Genomic DNA, 21926 nt, shown 5'->3' on the forward strand with positions numbered 1-21926 from the left:
CCACCACCGCAAACACCACCACATACCTTTTTGCCGGTACTACCAAATCTCAGATCCAGAGCCTATGTTCTCTCAGCAATGCACCTAATTTTTTAGGCCAAAAACATGGAACTTTCTAGCTCTACACTGCATTAATTTCATGTACGAAATTTCAACAGTACCACCATGTTTAATAGCCATTCGTTTTTAATATGTTTATATATTACGAAGTCCCATACTACAATTGTTAGGAAAATTGGCCTTCATGGTGATATTAGCTTCCTTTGGTTTTTTTACTATTTTTATTGTATATTAAAAGTGAATTATAACAGAAATCCGGGTATCAAAACAAAAACAATATGTTAATCGATTCAGTCTAGACTATTTTGATTCAAACTCGACTAAGGATCACCTTTCTAACCAATTAAAAGTGAATGGTAAGATATATTGTACTCTTATTTGAAAAATTCGCATTCAAATCTTGGAGACAAAATTGTTGGGAGAGATAGTCTCAAACCCCGAAAAAATTAGTCTCTATGAATCATATAACAAAAATGGAGTATAAATGTTCACAGGCCAAGCTAGGTGGTTGTATGATATCAACATTATATTTATATATGAACTTCAAATTTTTTCCAAATTCATCTATATTTATAAATGACTAATTCAAACCCGTTTATATGTTGGAGTCCGTGATGCTAGAACTTATCAAGGTCTTAAAACCCTATTCATTAGGCCAAGCAAGGACTTAATTATAACAAACTCAAGACCAATTTTGTTTAAATCAAATTGGATCGGTTGGATCAAGCATTGTTAGGGTATCAATTCAGAGAGAGTGGTTAGATCAGTTAATCCTCGAACTACTCATAACTAGTTGAATCGGACTAAAAAAAATTAGTTAAACATATTTTCTCTATTTTTTAATATATATTTTTTATTTTAAAATTATTATAAATATTTTAATAATTTATTTAATTAAACCGGATAAACAGATCGAATTAATCAAATAAAATCCTAATGATTTAACCGATTTAACTACTCATGCATTTCCTAAAAGTAGACTCTAAACTTAACCAAATAGGCAAATAGGTGTCGGTTTTGGGGTGGACCCAATGGCCCATAAAATTTGATGAATCAAAGTGGATGCAACGAAAGAGGAAGATCTCAATGGATGAAGAAATCTCATGGGCCTTACTTAGGTAGGGCAAATTTTAGATTGATAATATATTAAAATGTCTTCAAAATTGTACATTTTGTTCAAATAAGTCCTTTTTATTTATATATTTTTCTTTAAAACATTGTCATAATATATTTTTAAGTACAACTCAAGCACACTATTAGCGGAAGCAAATCACTAGCACTCAGATACTACTATTAGGCAATTTGTGCGAATCAAATTTGTCATGCGATAGAAAAAAGTTTCTAACAGAGTTTAAATATAGCTTTATCTTTTATTCTCATCGCTTGACTTTGTTCGTGTTCGTGTTGACACGTGTCTACAACATAGACAGTGCGTGTTTCTTTTTAAATAAAATTGACACTGCTATTTTACTATTTTGCTCTTTCAGAAAACAGTATAAATAGTAGGTAATTCTTCTCATTTTACACAGCAACAAGCAAACAATAATCTATTCTCTACCTTTCTTAGCTCGCTCGTTTTCTATTTTTCTGACTAAGTTTTTGGCTTTAATTTCCAGTCTACTTTTTCGAACACTTGTGAGAAGAGTAATACCATTTGTGTTTCACATTCTTTATTTGGGTGTACAAATATTGAAGTACCGTGTTAACCTAGAGAGTGATTTCCACTACATGATTACACCGATCAGGACAGATTTACTTCTAAAGCAGTAGTTCTTCCACAACACAGTAATTATTTCAATTATTTACGCTCAATTTATTTATCCTATCAATACTAACTATTTCGTTTTGCAATAATATATTTCCAACAATATATCAATTTAATAAATATAAATCGATACTAATATTTGGTTTTTTTAATATATTAACCATTCAATTTCAAGAATTTAGATACAATAAGATAAATGTAAACAAGACAAGTTTATGAACAAAGTCTAAATGTATTTGGGATAGTGAGCATTGTCCCCTTGATAAGGATCCACCCACATGGTTGTACCCACACAATGCTTTTAGTCTTATCCAAATTATTTTTTTCCAATTCCTTTATAGAAAAATGTTTTTGGTCATGATAAATATTCTTTTTTTTTCATTACTAATACTACTTACCGATTCAATCTTAGTTCAATTAATATCAGTATTGTTGTCAATATAAAATAATATACGTTCGTGTGAGTTAAAACAACTAGCGCGACTCAAACCCAAACTACGCCTAAAGCGATAAACATCCTTAACCATCAGATTATGGAATTTTATAAAATTCTTTTTTAGTCCCTCACTTATGCTGACAGACACATTTGGGTTTAATTTTAATTAATATTCCTCGTTTTTAGCCTTAATAAGAGCTTAAGGAAATGATTTGACAGGTAATATAGTAAAATAAATAAACATTTTATATGTTTTTATATAGCATTTATTGTCACCGACAAGAGAAAGTATGCTTGTTGTGTATTAATTTGGAATAATAATCTAATGTATAATGGAGTACATCATCTCCAACATTACTATGAAATTTAATTTTTTTTCTATTTCAAATGAAATTTGTTTATTATTCACAAATTATCCTAGTAACGATACCTAAATTCGAATTATTATTTGTTAGATAGCTGAATTCGTAAAAAAAAAATTCAATCCAAATATGTTAGAAATTAAAATCTGTCCGATGTTCGAATATGAATATACAATTTTGATGCAGATTTAGATATTTGAATTTGTTGTTCAAATAAGTAATGCGGATTCGAATAATGGAAATTTAAGAGGTAAAATTATAATTTGTCCGCTCCTAAATTTTATAAATTTATATGTTAATACATGGTAAAATTATATTTAGTCCTTCTAATGTAAAACTATAATTCAATACAATGACAAAATTGTATTTTAACTTCCGTAAAAATATATAATATAATCCCGCCACTCTAATAAAAAAATTAATCTAACTTCACCCCTAACTACATGGTTAACAAATGAGATGAACTATTACCAGACCAGACCTCGTGTTTAACCATTAATATCACTTAGTAATTGTCCCCTACTCTCCTACACAATGCAAGGACAGTACTTTAATAAAACCAAAATAGTTCACAAATTTGTTGGATAGAGATTCTTCGTCTTACACATTAAAATCACGATTTTCTTGTCTCCTATTCTAACTTGTAATAAATAAATAAATAATCACAAACTTTAATTTAAAATAAAATCTTATGCACGTAATTTAAAAACCGAAAATAAAAGAGAACGAACAATAGTTTTTGTAACAGCTTTAAAAAATTCAAAAATCAAGATTTTTACAACATTCATTTTTACGATGTTTATTTTTCTTTAATTTTTCCATTTTAAATTACGTCACATAAGATCTGATATCTTATTTAATAACGAAAGGACCTTATTGATATAATATTGATAGATTAAGAATGTAAATAAAATATTTTAAAAGTTTAAGGAATTATCTAAAAAAAAATATTAACCCTACGAAATTATTACATCTCAACTATAAATTGACATGTTCTTTTTTATTCGATTCCCCTTCACTATATTTTTGTCCATCACTATTTTATGTAAGTTTAATCCTCGTTCACAAAATGTAGCCATTGTAATTTCTGAATAGGTGATAGTGATTCGGGTTTATTTGGATGGACGATAAAATTGGTTTCGGTTAAATTAGAAATAGTGTTGTATTACAGCGATGAGATTTAATATTGTAGCAGTGAGGGTAAATTCAAAGACTATTATAATGATAAAGTATTATGGAGATCCTTATTAGGAGTCTTATTGTATTTTTCTCCCTCTACTACGTTAGATCAAAGAGTAAAATGATTTTTCTGTTAAAAATTGCATCCATTACTATTGTTAAAAACGAGTCCATGTACGTCACCATGAGGTATATGTGGTATGTCACGTCAAGTGTACTTGTATAGTTATTCCATCAATTATACCAATTTTTAATATTAAAAATTGATGAAATTTTTAATAGTAAAAATTGATGAAATTTTTAATAAAAGAAATCGGTTTGCTCTTTAATCAAATCTACGAGGAATACTTTTTTTTTTTCATTTTTCTACATTCAACTTTTCATCTTTGTGGAATATAGTCAATGAAATCGTCCCAAATAAGTAATGAAGAATAAATATCATAGAAAAAAAATCCTTCAAAATATCAAAAGAAATCTTATGTCAAGAAAATTCCTCAACAAAAAGAAGAAATATCCAAATTAAAAAGATGCTCAAAAGAAAAGGTTTAATGTGAATTTTAAAGGAAAAAAAATCACTAAAAATTCTTAACCATCAATACTTGGTTGAAAGATACTTAGAATTATAACCCTAAAAATTTACACTTCAACATTAAATTATGTGACATTTGGAAAAAAAATATAAAATTAATACATTGAACCTACGTCTAAAAATTTTAAAATTGTTGATGGAGTCTTAACTCGAATGGTAGAAGACGTGGGTTCAAATGGTCTGAAACTCATTATCTTCTTATTTATGGGTTGGGAAGGGGTAATGAGCAGTTCTAAATATTGTGTAAAAATGAACAAATATGATCAAAACCTATAATGAGAATATTAAAAATTAAAATTTTAATTTAACTCATCATTTATTTTAATTATTTTTTAAAAATTGTAGTTTAAGTTTTTGATTTACAAATATTTATTGAAATATATAAGTACCTTTACAATAAAATTCGTTTTTTTAATTTTATTTTATGATTTTTTAAAAAAAATTAGTTGGTGTTATGTTAGTTCGTATACTAATTTAGTGACGTACATGGACTCGTTTTTAACAATAGTAATGGATGCAATTTTTAACAGAAAAATTGTAATGGACTCGTTTTTAACAATAGTAATGGATTTGAGTTAAAAACTTAGTTCGTATACTAATTTAGTTAAAAACTTAAATATAGTACGAATAGTACGCACCTAAATCAATTAAAATTTGTAACAATATTGGATTTGAGTTTTATGGAAAAAATATTAAGAGAGCTCAGGCCCGTTCTTGACATTTTATAAAAAAAAAATATAAAATGTAATACATTAAAAGATTTTTGGACTCTAGGAAATGAAGCATTTATAGTGAAAAATTGAAAGCCTAAGCATTTAATTAATTTATTTTAGTCTGAAATTTTTTTCCCACATTAAAAGCTGGAAAAATATTTTTTTGAGTCTCTTCCAACTTTGGACCCTGAGCAGCTGCACTCTCAAACAATCTTCAAGGCCGAACTTGAGAGAGTTTTATTTAATGTTATTTGAATCGAATTGAATTAATTAAGATATTAATTTGAAAAGGAATAAAAGATCGATTAACCTATGAACTGATACAAACCAATTGAATCGAACTAAAAAATTAATTAAATACTTTCTTACTAAAACATTTAATTTAAGTATACTCCAAATTTAATAAAATATATTATTTTTTTATATTTTAAAACTTGTGAATCACTGAATTGTGATTCCCTTAGCTTCTCAATAAGTACCCTGTACTCCTCACCTTCTTCCTCACATTTCATTCGTCCCAAAAACATTTCTATTCCTCTTTTATACAAACAAAAAGCAATGGCTACCGCTGCTTCATCTTCTTCCTTTACCATGCTTCATTTAGCTTCATTAATCTCCATTTTCGCATTAACTAACGCAAGAATCCCCGGTGTTTACACCGGTGGATACTGGGAAACTGCTCATGCCACTTTCTATGGCGGCAGTGATGCTTCTGGCACAATGGGTAAGTAATTTTATTTCATTAAACAAAAAACCCATTTTTATTCGCTGCTCAAATTTCACCATTTTTTTATTCAGGTGGTGCGTGTGGGTATGGGAATTTATACAGCCAAGGCTACGGTGTCAACACAGCGGCTCTAAGCACCGCATTGTTTAACAATGGCCTTAGTTGCGGTGCTTGTTATGAGATCAAATGTGCTAATGACCCGAGGTGGTGTCATCCTGGTAGCCCTTCTATTTTCATCACCGCCACTAATTTTTGCCCTCCTAATTTCGCTCTTCCCAGCGATAATGGTGGTTGGTGTAACCCCCCACGGCCTCATTTTGACCTTGCCATGCCTATGTTCCTCAAGATCGCTGAGTACCGTGCCGGTATTGTCCCCGTTTCTTTCCGACGGTGAGTCGCTAAAATCTCTCTCGTTTAACTCTTGCTATTTCTTAAGTTGGTTTCACTATTTCCGGTTAATTTCACTAAAAGTACTCAAACTATCCTTGAAATTTCAAATTGGTATATTTATTTTAAAAGAGGATCTACTTACACCGGGGTTAAACTAACATTATTTCGTAACTTTCCTTATTATTATTGATATTTTAACAAACCAACTATCGTATTTCATGTTTCATTTATATAGATTTTACATGTCAAATTTGGAGTAATTTTTTAACTATTTATTTTACAAAAAAAACTTGTAACCGTTAAATATATAAACAATATAAACAATATTTAATATCGATATGATAACGATATCGGATCATTTTCAAAATTTCATATGAATGACAAGTAAAATATTGATTAATTCAATGGTCGGATTGTTAAAATATCAATTAGTTTTACATCGATATAAGTGGATCTCTTTTATTTTAAAATACTCTAATTGAATTTTCAAAGAATTAATGTTCTATCAATCAGTCCAACCGTCATTTCAAATATGGTGTAAAGTAATTTAATACACATGGATCAAATTGTAAAAACATATTTATATAGCATTATAGTTATTTTATTTAACATGTCAATCCAAAGTTCATGCAGTAGGTAGAAACATATTTACTATTTGATCCCTGTATTTTATAGGTTAAATTAACTTTAAAGGTGATGGTTATGTTAATAGGAAGACCAGATTGATACAATACTTAATTAGAAACATTTTAAAATTTAAAGAAAATGGTGCAATTAACCCTTTTTTTTCTTGTATGCTTGTCAAAAAGCAAGTTTTTATGACTTTTTCCCGTCACTTTATTGGGAATGCAAATAGGGGGCTCAAAGGAATCGCCCTTTTTCTCGACGAAGGATTAGACTATAAGAATCCATCCATAATTTAATGTCGTTTACCCATTTTTAACCAACGGTTTTGCGGTGATCCATAATATGACCAAGCCGCCCTTGTCTTTAAAGCTTACCTTGATTCCCGTAGAAAAGCGCTCAAAGGCAGAAATGAAAATTTTATGGGACTAAAAGACAAAATCTACGTCATCTCCCGCCGTGGCTTCCGTCACTCGCCGAAGGGTCTTAAAATTTTGGGTTAATTTCATCATACGTCCTACTAAATTTAATGAGATTTTTTTTTTTTTTTTGCTTTTTAAACACATAAAGTCCAAACTGTCCATACAATTCATGCATACATGTTCCATCTGTTTTAAATACGATAAACAGTTGGATTGACGGAAGGATTGAAATTTAGAGATTGATTTAAAATTTGAGTGATGGTTTGAGGATGTTTAATGAAATTAATCCAAAAACTTTCTTAATATCCATAAATTACCCTTTATTTTAATTTTCTTTTACAGAGTGCCGTGCCGAAAGCAAGGGGGAATACGATTCACTATCAACGGTTTCCGTTACTTCAACTTGGTTTTAATCACCAACGTGGCGGGTGCAGGGGATATCGTGAAGGTGAGCATTAAAGGAACCAATACCGGTTGGACCAGCATGAGCCGGAACTGGGGTCAAAACTGGCAATCCAACGTCGTTTTAGTCGGCCAAGCGCTGTCGTTTCGTGTCAAAGGCAGTGACAAACGAACTTCCACCTCTTGGAACGTGGCACCGACTAACTGGCAGTTTGGTCAAACCTTCACCGGAAAGAATTTCCGTTATTAAATAACAGACCCGTCACATACTGCTACCCTATCCTTTTCTCCCTTTTTTTCTTTTTAATCTTTTGTTCCCTGCCCTTCAATTGTCCTTCATTTTCCCGGGAAAATCTGAAGCGGCGGTAAAAGTTAAGGTTGAGGTAAAAACTGTGGGTTTTTACCTTTTTGTTCGGATTTTACAGTGATAGATACAAAAGTGATTAAAGTGAATTTATGTGTGGTAATTTTTGTTTTTTTCCTAAGCTTAGGCCTTGGGGGTAAGGCAATGTTTCTTTTTAGTTTTTGTTTTGTCATTGAGTTGGGTGGTAATAGTAAAAATTGCAGTGAGCGGTAAAAAAGTCGTAAAAGGGAGCTGAAGCGGCTTAAAATGCAGCCCGCACCTCTTTGGTCATGTAGTAATTTTACATTTTTACTGTTACTATGATACTGTAGTTTTCTACTATATAAATAAATGTATTGCATAGTTTTTACTATAATAAATGTGACTTTTGTTCCAATTTCAATACTTCATATCGAATATTTGAGTTGTCAATTTCGATTTGATTCTGAAAATCCAGTTCAATTAATCAAAATTTAATATTAAGATAAATTCGAAAACGATTAAATTTAACTTAAAATAATTCAAAATTGGAATGATCAAATCTAAAATAACTAAAACCCAAAACAAATTCGAATACAAAATTATTAAATCCTAAAACAATTAGATAATTAAAATGACCTAAACCTAATATGATTTGAGGAAAACACAAAATAATTAGACTTGATATGACTTGAACTTGAAACTATCATTTCGAAAATGTTAAAACTCGAATCAGCTCAATCAAGATTGATCTGGTCCAAAACCAATCTAGTCTATCCAATCTATAGATCTAATGTTTTGAATGGTGCAAAAAAACCATGTTAGGGCCACACAATGACTCTAGTGATTCTCAATAGCACGAGATCGTTATTTTTCTTCCACTAAGGGTGAGTTTAGTTCAGTTTGATTGAGTTTTTTAAATTTTACAAACCATTTATGATTATTTAGTTTCGTTCTGTTTTTGTTTTTTGGGTTTAGGGTTTAGAGTCTAATTATCGTAAAGTTTTTACAGACTATAGTACCTCCCCAACTCTTAAATAATAAAATAATGCATTTTAACACACTCGAATTCACATCCTACTACACTGACAATAATATTAATGTCAATTGGACTAAAACTCAATCCACATTATTATCTTGTATCATTTCAAATGAATAAAAAATCTCTTAAAACATTCATTCATTCATTCTTTTTTGGGGGGTTCAAATTCTTGAACTTTCTTTCAAGTTCTCAACTTGTTCATAGAATTGATGTCTTTCAATCTCTATGATGTAATATCATGCCAAAAGAAAATCTCTATGATGTAATAGAAGAGCATTTGTTTTGTTTTGTCCGATGGCAATTTGCAAGTGATTTACGAAGTGGGCCTTTTCTGATGGGGCATCAAATTCCAGTTCTAGAAAGTGAAAAAAAGAGAGCCCATTTCAACCATTATCTTCGTTTGTGTTAATTTAATTTTTGGTCCCTGAACTTACCAATTAATTCCATTTTGATAAAATCTTCTCAATTTAATCCTTAAGTTTGAATTTCATTAAAGTGCGATGACATGATAATCTAAGATTGTGCCACATTATTGCCTAAAACTTTAAAAAAAATTGTAATTTTTTTAAAAAAATTGAGTGATGAGATGACGCAATTTCATAATGCAATATCATCATACATTAACATAATCTCAATTCAAGGATCAATTTGTGAAAAAAATTTGTCAAAAAATCCAAGTACTAAAGTGAATCTAGTTGTACAAATTCCATGTAAATAACTAATATACCTCAATTCCATACATAAATACATGTTTATGCACAAATATAAAATTTTAAATTATTCATTAGATTAAATAACTTAATTTAATGATTATATTTTATTTTAAAGAAATATCAAAATTTTGTATCAATATGTACAAATCGATATCAGTACCCCAAAATTTCAATTGAAATAGAACTTAGATGAATATAAGTTGAATTGATTGAGATACACATAAATTTTAATTTGATACCAATTACGACATTAAAGGAAAAAAAGTTACAAAATCAATGAAATGATTTGCTAGAGTTGTATGACTCGTCACTTGTTAAAGAAATAAAATAGAGAGGCAAAATAGGGGATCATGCCGCACAAGTTGAATCCGTATAGGACTATACTTCTTCTATTGGACATTGATTATAACAGGATTCACTCACCATCAGTAAACTATAGCGTATAGGACTATACTCCTCTTGTATAGTGTGTTTTTCAATATAGTGAATTTCTTCTCCTCTGGCCATGATTTTTTTTTATAAAAGTTTTTCACGTAAAATCGGTATATTTTTATTTTTATTTCTTATTACTTTGCGATCATTCCTCGATGCTAATTACAACAGGTTTCACTTACCATCACTAAACTGTAACTATGTACTAACATCCCAATCTTTTCACCCAACTCTAGTGATTAGTGACTAAAAGATGATTTTCTTTTTGAAATATCTTATTTTCACATAAAAGGGTATCTCTTTAACTTTTTAAAAAAATAAAGATAACTTTTTTATGTGAAAAATTGACATTCAATTTATTTAAAGTGAATAGTAGTGTATGTCCTTTTAGGTAAGCAATAGGCCGGTGGAGATAGGCCATTGTTAAGATTCCAATCTTTGAAAATATTGGTATAATTAGTACGAAGTCAAAGAAAAAAAATTAGGGAGATCGAAATTATATTGTAATTTTTACGATAGTAAAATATAATTTCATCATTTTAATAACCTATATTTTTATAATTTTTAAGGGATTAAATTAACTTTTATCATTTCAAGAGAGCCAAAGCATAATTTTATCTTTATTAATTTAAATTTTTAAAATTTTTAAAGGGTCTAAATGTAAAAATTTCATTTTAGAGAGATTAAGGCCTTGCCAGCCCCTCTAGCTACGCCGTTGGGTAGAACCCTTATTCAATAAGTTACTAGTTAATGTTATTACATGAGTGATGAATGCGAATATATTTTTTGTATGAAATTTTATATATGTTCGAATATGTATTAAGTAGTTAAAGATAAATACCTTTTACTAAAAAATAAAAATACAGGTCAATTTATTATTTTAATCATTCTATAATATTTAAATTAGGATTTAACATTATACTCTAATTTGGCATAGTTTGACATTTTGCTTTCATTATATCATTGTTTAGTTCAAATTGTTAACTATTCCAATTAAAATGTTGACATAGGTTTTTTTGGCTTAATATAATATTTGGTACTTGAATTTGATACTTTTTTTCTAATTTGGTACCTAAACCTTTTTTGTATCTGAACTTGACAATTTTTTCTAATTTGGTACTTAAACTTTTTTGGACCCAATTTTGTACCTGAACTTGGCGTTTTATCCTAATTTGGAATCTAAGCTTTTTTTGTTTTAGGTTCAATTTAGTACCTAAATTTATTAAATGTTATACAAATTACGCAGAACACTAACGGTGTTTTTTTTTTGTTAGGCTACAAAAATATTGTCACTATTAGAGGAAATTCATGTTAAAAAGTATGTATTAAGCTATGCTAAATGAATTAATATTAAATAAGAAAAATATATTTTTAAAACCCCAAATTAAAAGAAGTTCATTATTTTCAATGAATTAATTAATTAATTAATTAATTAATTAATTAAAAGTAAAAAAATTGAACATATAAAATACAAAAAAATATCATATCATCTGTCACATATGGGTCATACAATGATTATTTTTGCTACTTCATAAAAAAATAACATTGTTAGTATAGTGGAGTAATTTGTAAAACATTTGACAAGTACCAAATCGAACAAAAAAAGGATTAGGTACCAAATTAGGAAAAAAGAGTCAATTTTGGATATCAAATTGGACCCCCAAAAAGTTTAGGCACCAACTTAAGAAAAAGTATCAAGTTGAGGACACATAAAAATTGAAAGGGTGTTTTTAAGAAAAATGCATATCGGTAATTTAAGTGGAATAATTAATAGTGTTAACTATTTGAACTAATTTATGGCATTATAAAAGTAGAAGAACTAAATTATATTAAATTAAATTACAAAAATAAATCCTAAATTTAAGTATAATTTAAGGATCAAATCCATAATTTCACCAAATTAATATATTATATCATCAATAAGAGAGGTAAGAAGAAAAACTAAAAAAAAAAAATCTTGTGAAAAATGCAATAGGTGGAATGAGAAAGGACTCAATGAAATAGGGATATTATCAATTTCCAATAGTTTTATGCCACATCAGTAATTTTATCCTAAATTTCAGAATTTTAATTAGGATTTGATTTTTTTCAGGTTAAAAATGCTGATATGGCATAAAACTATTGGAAAATTGATACAGATGATGTGGCGTCCCTGTTTCATAAAATCCTTTCCCTAGGTGGAACAAATGGATGCTTCATACTTGCCCCTTTACAATCTATAATAGGTTCAATCCTCTTTAAACGATGCCATTGGATTATGCTATAAATTTTTCACTGACAGCGTATCAAAAAACTTTATATATATACCAGAATTTATAAATACAAATATAATACAATTACAAATACATATTTAAGAAACTATAAAATAGAATCAAACATACACACAGCACAAATGAATGAATAATAGAATATAAAACCACATGTGGTTATTGGGCATGATGGAGCACAATTTTAGATACTCAATGAGCCAAGACTTCAACCTTTGTCAATACTACTAAAGCCTCGCACATCTAATATATATATGGAAACAAGCGCGGCCTTGGGAGTAGTTTGGGAGTACGACCGCCAAGTGTTCAAGGCTGGAAAAGGCTCAAAAATAATTTTTTTTCGTAAAGCTTTTAACGTTAAAAAATATCTTATTCGCTTAATGTAATAAAACATATTATTTTAATGAAATTACTAGTATATGTATTTATTTTATTGTATTACATTTTATAAATTTTTTAAAAAGGGCCCTAATTTATTGTTTTGCCTAGGACCCAAAAATATCAAGAACAAACCTGTATAGAAATTATCTGATACACCGTTAGTGAAGTTTTTAGACTCCACAAGTAGGGTTAAGAGGTTGGCAAATGTCATATAGGGATAGTAAAATATTTCTAAAAAGATACATGTCAATTTTTCGTTACTTGCAGAATAAAACATATACTACCAGTACACCAAATAGTATATATATATATATATATACTAATTGGGGAGATTGTAGAGACAAAGAGGTGGTAATGGAAATGGAATATGTACCAAAAAGTTCACATTATCTTTTGCTTGATATTTGTGAATCCAATATAGCATTTATCACTATCATACTTTGCATGCAAGGTTAAAACCAATGGAGAATTGGCAAAGTTCTACAAATTTGCGTTGGAGAATTGCCATAGAATAGAATATAACATTTTGCTTGTTGAATACAAATTTGCAAAAAAGAAAAAGATTGTATTTTGATGAAATGGAAGTAAATTACTTTAAAGTTTGAAAATGACCCTTTTTTTTAAGAGAGAAAATAGAAAAATTGTGTGGATAAAATCAATTTGAATTCGATTTGTTCGTGAGTTTTATGTATGTTGCATTTAAAATTATGACTGAGTTAGTATCACGAGGTAATTAAATATTAACTCAATTGAAAAAAAAATACAAATAAGCCAAAAATTTTAAAATAAAAGTAATGATAATAACATCGTGTATGACCATTTGTCTTTGTTGAATACTCGATCTTTAAATTGAGAGAAAATTTTATTTTTATATATTTTTATTATGTAAGTTTTCTGTCAATTAATTATTATTCTTGGAAATTCTTCAAGAACTCCAATGTTATTTGATACATTAATATCATCAATAATAACAATAACTTAATTACATGAATACATTAATTTATTAATGCATACGAACAAACTTATATACACATTTAAAGATTTTACCGGAACTCAAGTAAATCCTCTAGATGCAAATAAATAACTTTATTTAGTGCTAGACTATTAAATTCGTTTCAAATTAATCATTTTTCATAATCGTTCTGATGCAAAAAATTTATATTACAAGTCAATTTCATATCTTATGACTCGATTCTTTTATGTTGTAATAATAACTTGTACCCCCAATGACTTTACACATTCCAAGTGCTTGGACTTGTGTCTATTTATTTTGGCAAACCGTTTCTATCTCAATATTTTCAAGTATATTTTCATTTAATATTCTTACTTTTTCGTAAATTGAAGTGCTCTATGTATAGTATCGTTGTCAACAATTATTTTCTTTTTCGGGTATATCATTTTTGGTTGTGACATAATTGATTAAGATATCTCATTATATTCATAATTTCAAGTATTTAAACTTTTCTTGAGATTTTATCAAATAATATGTCTTGGATCTCTTTACGAATATCTGCCTCCATTAACATATGACCACCTTCGATATTTGCTACTTTTTTCCAAGAAAACTTTCATTTTATGGAACCAATTGGTCCATCATGTTTCTAACATGCTCTAGACTTATTTCTCTATCACATTGTCCTTGTAAGACACAGTCACTTGGAGAATTTTAGTTGGTATATGTTAGTTATTATATATAATCCTTTAATGTCGTCGCCAAATATCTGTGGAAAATAATTTTATCTTTTAAATTTTTTATGCACACGGTATTAATGAGGATCACAAATATTGACGACACAATTATAATTATTTATCCAATAATTTATTGTCTCAAAGCTGAGAAAATTTGCAACATTATCCTTTAAATATCTAACATCCTTTTCCATGACCACCTATCTTAATGCATTATGATGAAATATAAAATAGACATCGGACATCCAAATATTCTTATATGAAATCTATTAGCTCTAACATTCAAACTTTAGGCAACCCCTCTCCTCTCCTTTTAAATCACGACAAAAAAAATCCAAAAAAAAATCTTAAAAGATAAGGTTAAAGTACTTAGGAGGTCCTTGTCTTTTGGGGATTGAATGAAATTACTCCATCTATTATTAAATAGATCAATTTAATCCTTATAGTAAAAGAATCAAATAAACTCAAATTGTAACAGAGTTAATATTTATTATATAAAAATATATTAAAAATTATTTTTTCAATTGTAGTTCAATTCCAAACTAAAGATTCATTTACAGAACCATAAAAACTTTAAAAATATGAACTCTATGAAACAGTAAATGTTAACTATATTCCAATTTGACCTTATTTGATTCTTTTTAATAGTGTTGGACCAAATTGATCCATTTAATAGTAGAGAGGCTAATTTGATTTTAGAGGGACCTCTCAAGTACATTCACCTTACAAATAAAATAATCCACTTGTTGATCCAAAGAAAGATGTGCTTTATAAGTAAATTGACCCCTAAACTATACTTCAATTTCTATATTGGTCCTTAATGTTTTTATTTGGTTAGAAATGATTCCTTAAACTATCAATTTTGTCATATTTTACCCAAAAAGTGTACAAACTTCCGATATGAATGTATCATATGTTGTGTTATTATTAATTGATATTGTTTTTGGGTTAAATTGAAATAACATTTGATAGTTTTTAGTTGAAAAACTTTAAAGACTAATTTGGAATTAGGGTATAATTTAAAGGTCAATTTACTAATAAAACCAAATTGAAAATCAAACAGTTATTTGACCAGGTCTTATAATGGGAACACAAATACTAATCAAAGAATTGATTGAGAGACATAGCTGTTATCCTCACACACGTTTTCGCTTTTTATTTTATATACTTTTCTACGAGCAATGACTCAAATTAATTATTTTCATAAATCGGTTAGATAAAAATTTAAATAAAATATTAACTTAAAATAGAAGGTTAAATTCGTTATTCTCACAAATCGATTAAATTGACAGTTAAATTAATTTTTTTATTTTTAAAATATTTTATGATTTTAATAATTTTTACGTGGTTAAAAGTAAAGGTGTTTATGGGTCGGGCTGAGCTTAAACATATTTTATGTTTTTCAAATCCAACCGGGTTCGAAATATGGGCTTAAAATTTTACCTAAATCTGTCCATATTTGTAAAAGACTAACACAAACCCATTTTAGGCAAAAAAATATTTATTTTATTTTATTTTAATATTTAATGATTTTATACATTTTTTATTTATTAAAATTTTTTATATAGTAATCTTAATATTATTTTAATGTTTACATTAGAGTAGTATTATATATTTAGTATAAATTTATTTTTTTAATGTATTCTACATTACATAAAATTTTATAAACTTAAAATGGGTCAAGTTTGACTTGAGCTTTCAATGTTCAAGTTCGAGCCCAACTCATATTTTAAACAAGCCTAAGCCATTTTTTGCTTAAGTCATTTTTTGGGCCTAATGTTTTTGTCAAAACCCTCTCAAATTTTGACGGACCTTCGGACCTGGGTGGGCAACCCGACCCACGAACAAGTCTAAATAAAAGGACAGGTGCACAAGACCGTTACCCCTCAACATTAAAAATTTTTGATTTAGTACTTCTAAATTTATAAGTTAATATATGGTGAAATTATAGTTCGTCTCTCAAAAATAGTAAAATTTTAATCTAATCTTTTTAAAAACGATAAAAATATAAATCAATACGATAATGAAATTATATTTTACCCTTAGAAAAATTGACTTTCCCCTTGATTTTTACTAATAATTTTTGAATTCAATACTATAAAATATATTTGTAACTTATTTATGAACATAATTTCAATGTATATATACTAAAATATCAAATCAACATATACATATGTATACACACACACACATGCAGCTCACTAATCTATGGACAGGGTCCAATATGTGCTTAATTACATTACATACAAAGCATTTTCCATATAAAACTGAACAAATATTCTTCACTTTTTCAATCATTATGGTATGATATGTACACTAAAAACCAGCAAATTTTCATGCATGCTCTCATATCCTCGCGCTTAAATTCGAAAAACCGTTCTCGTGGATGTTCAAATCAGTAACGATATCACTGCTGCATCGAAAGATTTTCATTTACACACGAGGCGGCAAAGGCAAAGGGTATAGTGGTTGGTTCACCGGCGTTTACATGGCGTTTCCTGGTGTACCTCCTGGCTCCTGAAGCTGCTCGAGCCTTTTTACGACCTCATCCATGCTTGGCCTTGATTTGGGTTCTTTGGCTAAGCAATGAAGTGCAAGGTTAGCCGCCTTTTGGACTCTGTTCAATGAATATTGGCCCTGGAGACGGGTATCGAGCACGCGGAATATTCTACGTTTGTTGGTCAGGTAAGGTTTTGCCCATTCTACTAGATTGTGTTCACCAGACGGCTTGTTCTTGTCGATAGCTCGTCGGCCACATATTATTTCTAGAAGAACAACTCCAAAGCTGTATATGTCGCTCTTGGCAGTCAAATGACCTTTACAATAGAAAAAAAAATGTTGATATCGATTTCGATACTCGAGTATATGATATGTCATCTCAATTCATATGATTTACTAACAAATAGCTAAGCACAATGAGAACCAAATAGCTACGTATGCTATTTTACTCGGACTCTTTTTCTAGAGTACCTGTACCCGACATATACGTAGACAATGGATATGAAAGATATGACCCTCTGAGAACTCTGCAAATACCCATATCCGATATATACTCATATCTGACACTCACATTAAGGGCAAAACTAGAAAATCGCTTTAGGGGGTCAGAAATGAATCTTAAATTTTTGGGTAGCCAAAGTGCATATTTACCATTAAACTATCTTGTAGTCAATCTTACCATTCTGGCCCCCTTGTCTATGCCCCTGACTAACACCCGAGTTTGAGTAATATAGGTAGACAGAGTGTGCAGGTCGAAAACAAAATCGCACCGGATTAACGTGTACAAAGTATTTACAAAAGAAAACAGAGCAGGGAGCAATACCTGTGGCTAGATACTCAGGGGCGGCATAACCGTGGGTTCCCATGACCCTAGTAGAAACATGGCTCCTATCACCAGTTGGTCCATCCCTAGCTAACCCGAAATCCGAGAGTTTTGCATTGTAATCCTGTGAATATCGAATATAGCAACAATATATATAGCAGCACATAAGTAGAATGAATAAAATTCCAATATTTTCAACATGCTAAGCTACGTACCGAATCAAGCAAGATATTTGACGTTTTGAAATCGCGGTATATGACTTGTGTTTCGGCATTGTGAAGAAAGGCTAATCCTTTGGCAGCATCGAGTGCGACCTTCATCCGTACACCCCAAGAAAGCGGCTGAAAGTGTGATCCTCCTGTTTCTAAATTAAAAGCAAACAAAACATTAGATTGCAGACATTTATATGAATGTTTTCATCAACAAAATGAAACTCACTTCTGAATAAATGATTTTCCATGCTACCCCGTGGCATGAACTCGTAAACGAGAAGCCGATGCTCCTCTTCTAAACAGTAACCAATCAATTTCACAAGGTTAGGGTGATATAATTGTCCAAGATAGTTGATTTCAGCCTGTATTACCAAAATATACCAGAAAATCAAATGATGTTCTCATCATCATCATTTCACCATATCTAAAACATTTTAACCAAATAGACCAAAGTACCATAGAGATCCTTATACTAGGAGTCAAATTGCATTTGTCCTCTTTACTTAAAAGCTAGCCAAATTAATCCTTGCATGTTATATAAAAAAGCAAATTGATCCTTTTATTAAAAGTTGAGCCCCATACGTCAGCATGAGCTACATGTGGCACTGTCTGATTACTCTGTCAACCATGCCAAATTTTAACAATACAAATAGATGGAATTTTAATAGAAAAGACCAATTTACTTTTTTATCTAACATATAATGACTAATTTGTCCATTTTTAGTAAAAGAGACAATACAATTCGACTCCTAATACAAGCGACTCTATGATACTTTCACCCCAAAATGAGGTAAAAGTACCATGAAAATCTCTCTACTAAGAGCCAGATTACATTTTGTCCTCTCTACTAGAAAACGAGCAAATTAATCTTTACACTAAAAATGAGCAAATTAATCTTTATACGTTAGATTAAAGAGCAATTTCATCTATTTTCACCATTAAAAAGTGATCCCTATAGGTCAACATGAGGTACAAGAGACATATCACGTGTTACTTTCTAATTATTCCATCAGCTATTCCAATTTTTAACCGTAAAAATCAATTTGCTCTTTGATCTCATATTCAGAGGCTAATTGATCTACAAAATATAATCTGACTTCTACCACAAAAGCCTCCAAGGCACTTTTACCTAAATAGACTGCTTTGATATATACATATATTAGTATACATATATACACATATATGTACGGTACTAACCAGCCATTCCTTGTGACCTTGGACGCCATCTTGATTGAGCCTCTTAACAGCAATAAGAGTACCAGAACCAGGCTTGGTAGCTGTAAGTGAATGTTCATCAACCCATCCTTTGTAAACAGAACCAAATCCACCTTCTCCTAATACACTATCTGCTCTGAAATTTCTGGTAGATGCCCTAAGCTCAATGAAAGTGAAACTCTTTAAATTTGAAGATTGCAAAATTTCACCTTCACTCCTTGAAGGTTGATGTGGTATCGTACAAGCTGAAGAAACCTTACTGCTTGAACCACTCAAATTTTTATCATTTCTGGCCTCACTACTTGAATTAACTACAAACAATTGTAAATTTCACATTACAAACATAGGAAACATGCATGCAATGCAAAGATCAATCCTTTAATGAACAAAAACAAAAAGTTCAAAGCTGTAACCAAATTACATTCATTCAGCTCACCTGTGGTTGAAGAACAGATAGACTTTATTTGATTGCTCCAACAAGCTCCCATCAAAAAAGAAGGAGAAAAAACCCAAATCTTTGTCTCAAAACAACCCAGAAAAGGGGGGGACAATAAAAAACTCAACTTGCTTATTCAGAAAGAACAAAGCTTGGTGGTGACTGGGGTTGCAAGATACTCTTTTTTTTTTTTTTTTTTCAAATTTGGGAAGATGGGTTTAGCTTAGGAATAAGAGGAGAATTAATAAAAATATCAGCAAAGCCAAAAAAGAAAAATAAAAAAATGGTTTCATTCTTCCATTATGAACTGTTGCTTTTTTAAGGATTAGCCAACCAAAATTTGTACATGGTTGAAGGCTTCTTTTCCATAAAATTAGAAGACTTTTTCATTTGATTATTCTCAAATGATTAGTCAACTCCACTATTTTATAACTCGTTTTAAAGACACCCTTGTCTTCGCCGCTTGATTTACTTTAGAGATTATTGTCGTTGTGTTGTGCTTTGCTTTTTTGAATTTTCTCTTTTTCTTTTCATAAAATTAAATTGGGTAAATTTTTAAAATAGTCATTTTTATTTGCCTCATATTACATTTTAGTCACTCATGTTTGAAATGTTACGTTTTAATCACTTACGTAATTGTTTTGTTACGAAATAATCACTTTACGGTTAAGATATGTTACCTCCCAAACGACAATACAATTAAAATGAGTTTAAAATACCAATGTGGATATCCAGTTAGGATGAGAAGTTAATTTTTTTTATTAAAATAGAATACAAAATTTACCTTAAAACCCAAATCATTCACGTAGGAGATCCCAAAATTTTGTATTTTATTTCATAAAAAAATTTAACTTTTCTCATCCAATTGGATATCTATGTTGGCATTTAAAACCCATTTTCATTACCACATTGAACTGTCATTTGGGAGGTAACAGATCTTAATAGCAAAGTGACCATTTTGTAACAAAATAATAACATAATTGACTAAAATGTAACCTGAGACAAACAAATGTGATTATTATGGTAGTTTACTGAATTAAATTTTTAATTTTCGAGTTTAAAATATAATTTTTTTATTAATTTGATTAAAGGGTTCAAAAGATTTAAATTAAGTTGATAATTTTAGAGAGGTGTCAAAAATGAAAACTTTTTCCTTAGACTAAAAAGATAAAAAAAGGCTGAAATTAAAAATATTAATATTAAGTTTTGAATATGTGTTAAATGTAATTATTTTTATTTGAATTTGAAACATGTTAGATTTGCGAGTGTTTATCAACTAAAATACTCTTGTTTTCCCTCGTTGTCCGTTTTCAAGTATTAAACTTAAAAAAAAAATTATTGACAAATGATTAGAAAAAGTGGGAGTAGATTTACGAGTGTATTTTGATCAAGTTCAAATTCTGAAGTTGTTATTGTTAAGAGTGATTTATTTAAATACCACTTTTGGTCTAAACAAAATTAGACTTAGATTTTAAAATGGATAACCCTCTCCTCATTTATAGCCATTTTTACCATTCGAGTGGTGGCATTAGGGTCGACTATCGGCCACTCACCCACCACAACCCTCCCCTCTTTCTTACTTCTCCATCCTTTTCTCTTCTCCTCATTCCTTTTCCCTTATCCTCTTTTTTGCTTTTCTTTTAGTTGTCTCTTCCACCAATGGTGAAACTATTAGCACGCTTTTGACAACAATATCACCTCTTTCCGCACCGATCATTAACTCACCATCAACCTTTTTTCTCTTATACATTTTTGCTCTCCACACCAACCTAAACTTTTGACCCCCTTCATTTCCCCCTTTCTTTCTTCCTTCTCAGGTCGATAGACAATTGACATCGATATTTGTGTCAACGCTTTGTTTTTCTATCTTCGTTAATTTACCCTTTTTTTTTTCCAACTTAGGAGGCCTTTTTGAAATAATAAAAATTTTGAGTTGTACAATGTATTAATTTTGCTTGAGTTAATAACAAATCATGATACATGTATGGATAGAGTGATATTTATGAAATTAAATTCACCAAAGCTATTATTTCTCAAGCCTAGAATATTTTCCAACTTGCAAGCATTCTTGAACGGGTTCTAGGTATTTCTGGGTCGAGTTATCTACTTTTAGATCAAATAGTTGTCTTTTAGGTACATATCAATTTTAAAAATGTCAAAACAAATTTGGGGCTCAAGTTATGATTATTTTAGTGAAGCCTGAGCCAGCAGAATTTTCTATAAAAG

At 29.6% G+C, this 21926-nt stretch overlaps 2 protein-coding genes across 2 annotated transcripts; one reads left to right on the top strand and one right to left on the bottom strand.

Moving 5' to 3' along the window:
- The first annotated feature begins 5548 nt into the window (after nucleotides 1–5548).
- LOC108466890 (expansin-A6-like) lies at nucleotides 5549–8392 on the top strand. The gene is made up of 3 exons (XM_017767245.2): nucleotides 5549–5828; nucleotides 5903–6221; nucleotides 7610–8392. Exons 1-3 carry the CDS (start codon nucleotides 5663–5665, stop codon nucleotides 7917–7919), a joined length of 795 nt encoding a protein of 264 aa, XP_017622734.1. The 5' UTR covers nucleotides 5549–5662; the 3' UTR covers nucleotides 7920–8392.
- Nucleotides 8393–16630: 8238 nt separating this feature from the next.
- On the bottom strand, nucleotides 16631–20188 carry LOC108466321 (probable serine/threonine-protein kinase PBL10). The gene is made up of 6 exons (XM_017766652.2): nucleotides 19701–20188; nucleotides 19247–19575; nucleotides 18276–18411; nucleotides 18053–18201; nucleotides 17838–17961; nucleotides 16631–17331 (listed from the first exon to the last, which is right to left on the bottom strand). The coding sequence occupies exons 1-6, from the start codon at nucleotides 19750–19752 to the stop codon at nucleotides 17000–17002; spliced, it is 1122 nt and encodes a 373-aa protein (XP_017622141.2). The 5' UTR covers nucleotides 19753–20188; the 3' UTR covers nucleotides 16631–16999.
- Nucleotides 20189–21926: the final 1738 nt, after the last annotated feature.

Source organism: Gossypium arboreum, chromosome 2, assembly GCF_025698485.1.
Source record: "Gossypium arboreum isolate Shixiya-1 chromosome 2, ASM2569848v2, whole genome shotgun sequence".
In the NCBI taxonomy this organism is placed as follows: Eukaryota; Viridiplantae; Streptophyta; class Magnoliopsida; order Malvales; family Malvaceae; genus Gossypium; species Gossypium arboreum.

Bases quoted from the DNA above. Each gene is read 5' to 3' on its own strand.
- LOC108466890 (XM_017767245.2), top strand. From the start codon at position 5,663: ATGGCTACCGCTGCTTCATCTTCTTCCTTTACCATGCTTCATTTAGCT. The intron at 5,829-5,902 runs GTAAGTAATTTT...TTTTTTATTCAG, and splicing joins TGATGCTTCTGGCACAATGG to GTGGTGCGTGTGGGTATGGG. The intron at 6,222-7,609 runs GTGAGTCGCTAA...TTTCTTTTACAG, and splicing joins GTCCCCGTTTCTTTCCGACG to AGTGCCGTGCCGAAAGCAAG.
- LOC108466321 (XM_017766652.2), bottom strand. From the start codon at position 19,752: ATGGGAGCTTGTTGGAGCAATCAAATAAAGTCTATCTGTTCTTCAACC. The intron at 19,576-19,700 runs GTGAGCTGAATG...AATTGTTTGTAG, and splicing joins TATCTGTTCTTCAACCACAG to TTAATTCAAGTAGTGAGGCC. The intron at 18,202-18,275 runs GTGAGTTTCATT...CTTTTAATTTAG, and splicing joins GGAAAATCATTTATTCAGAA to AAACAGGAGGATCACACTTT.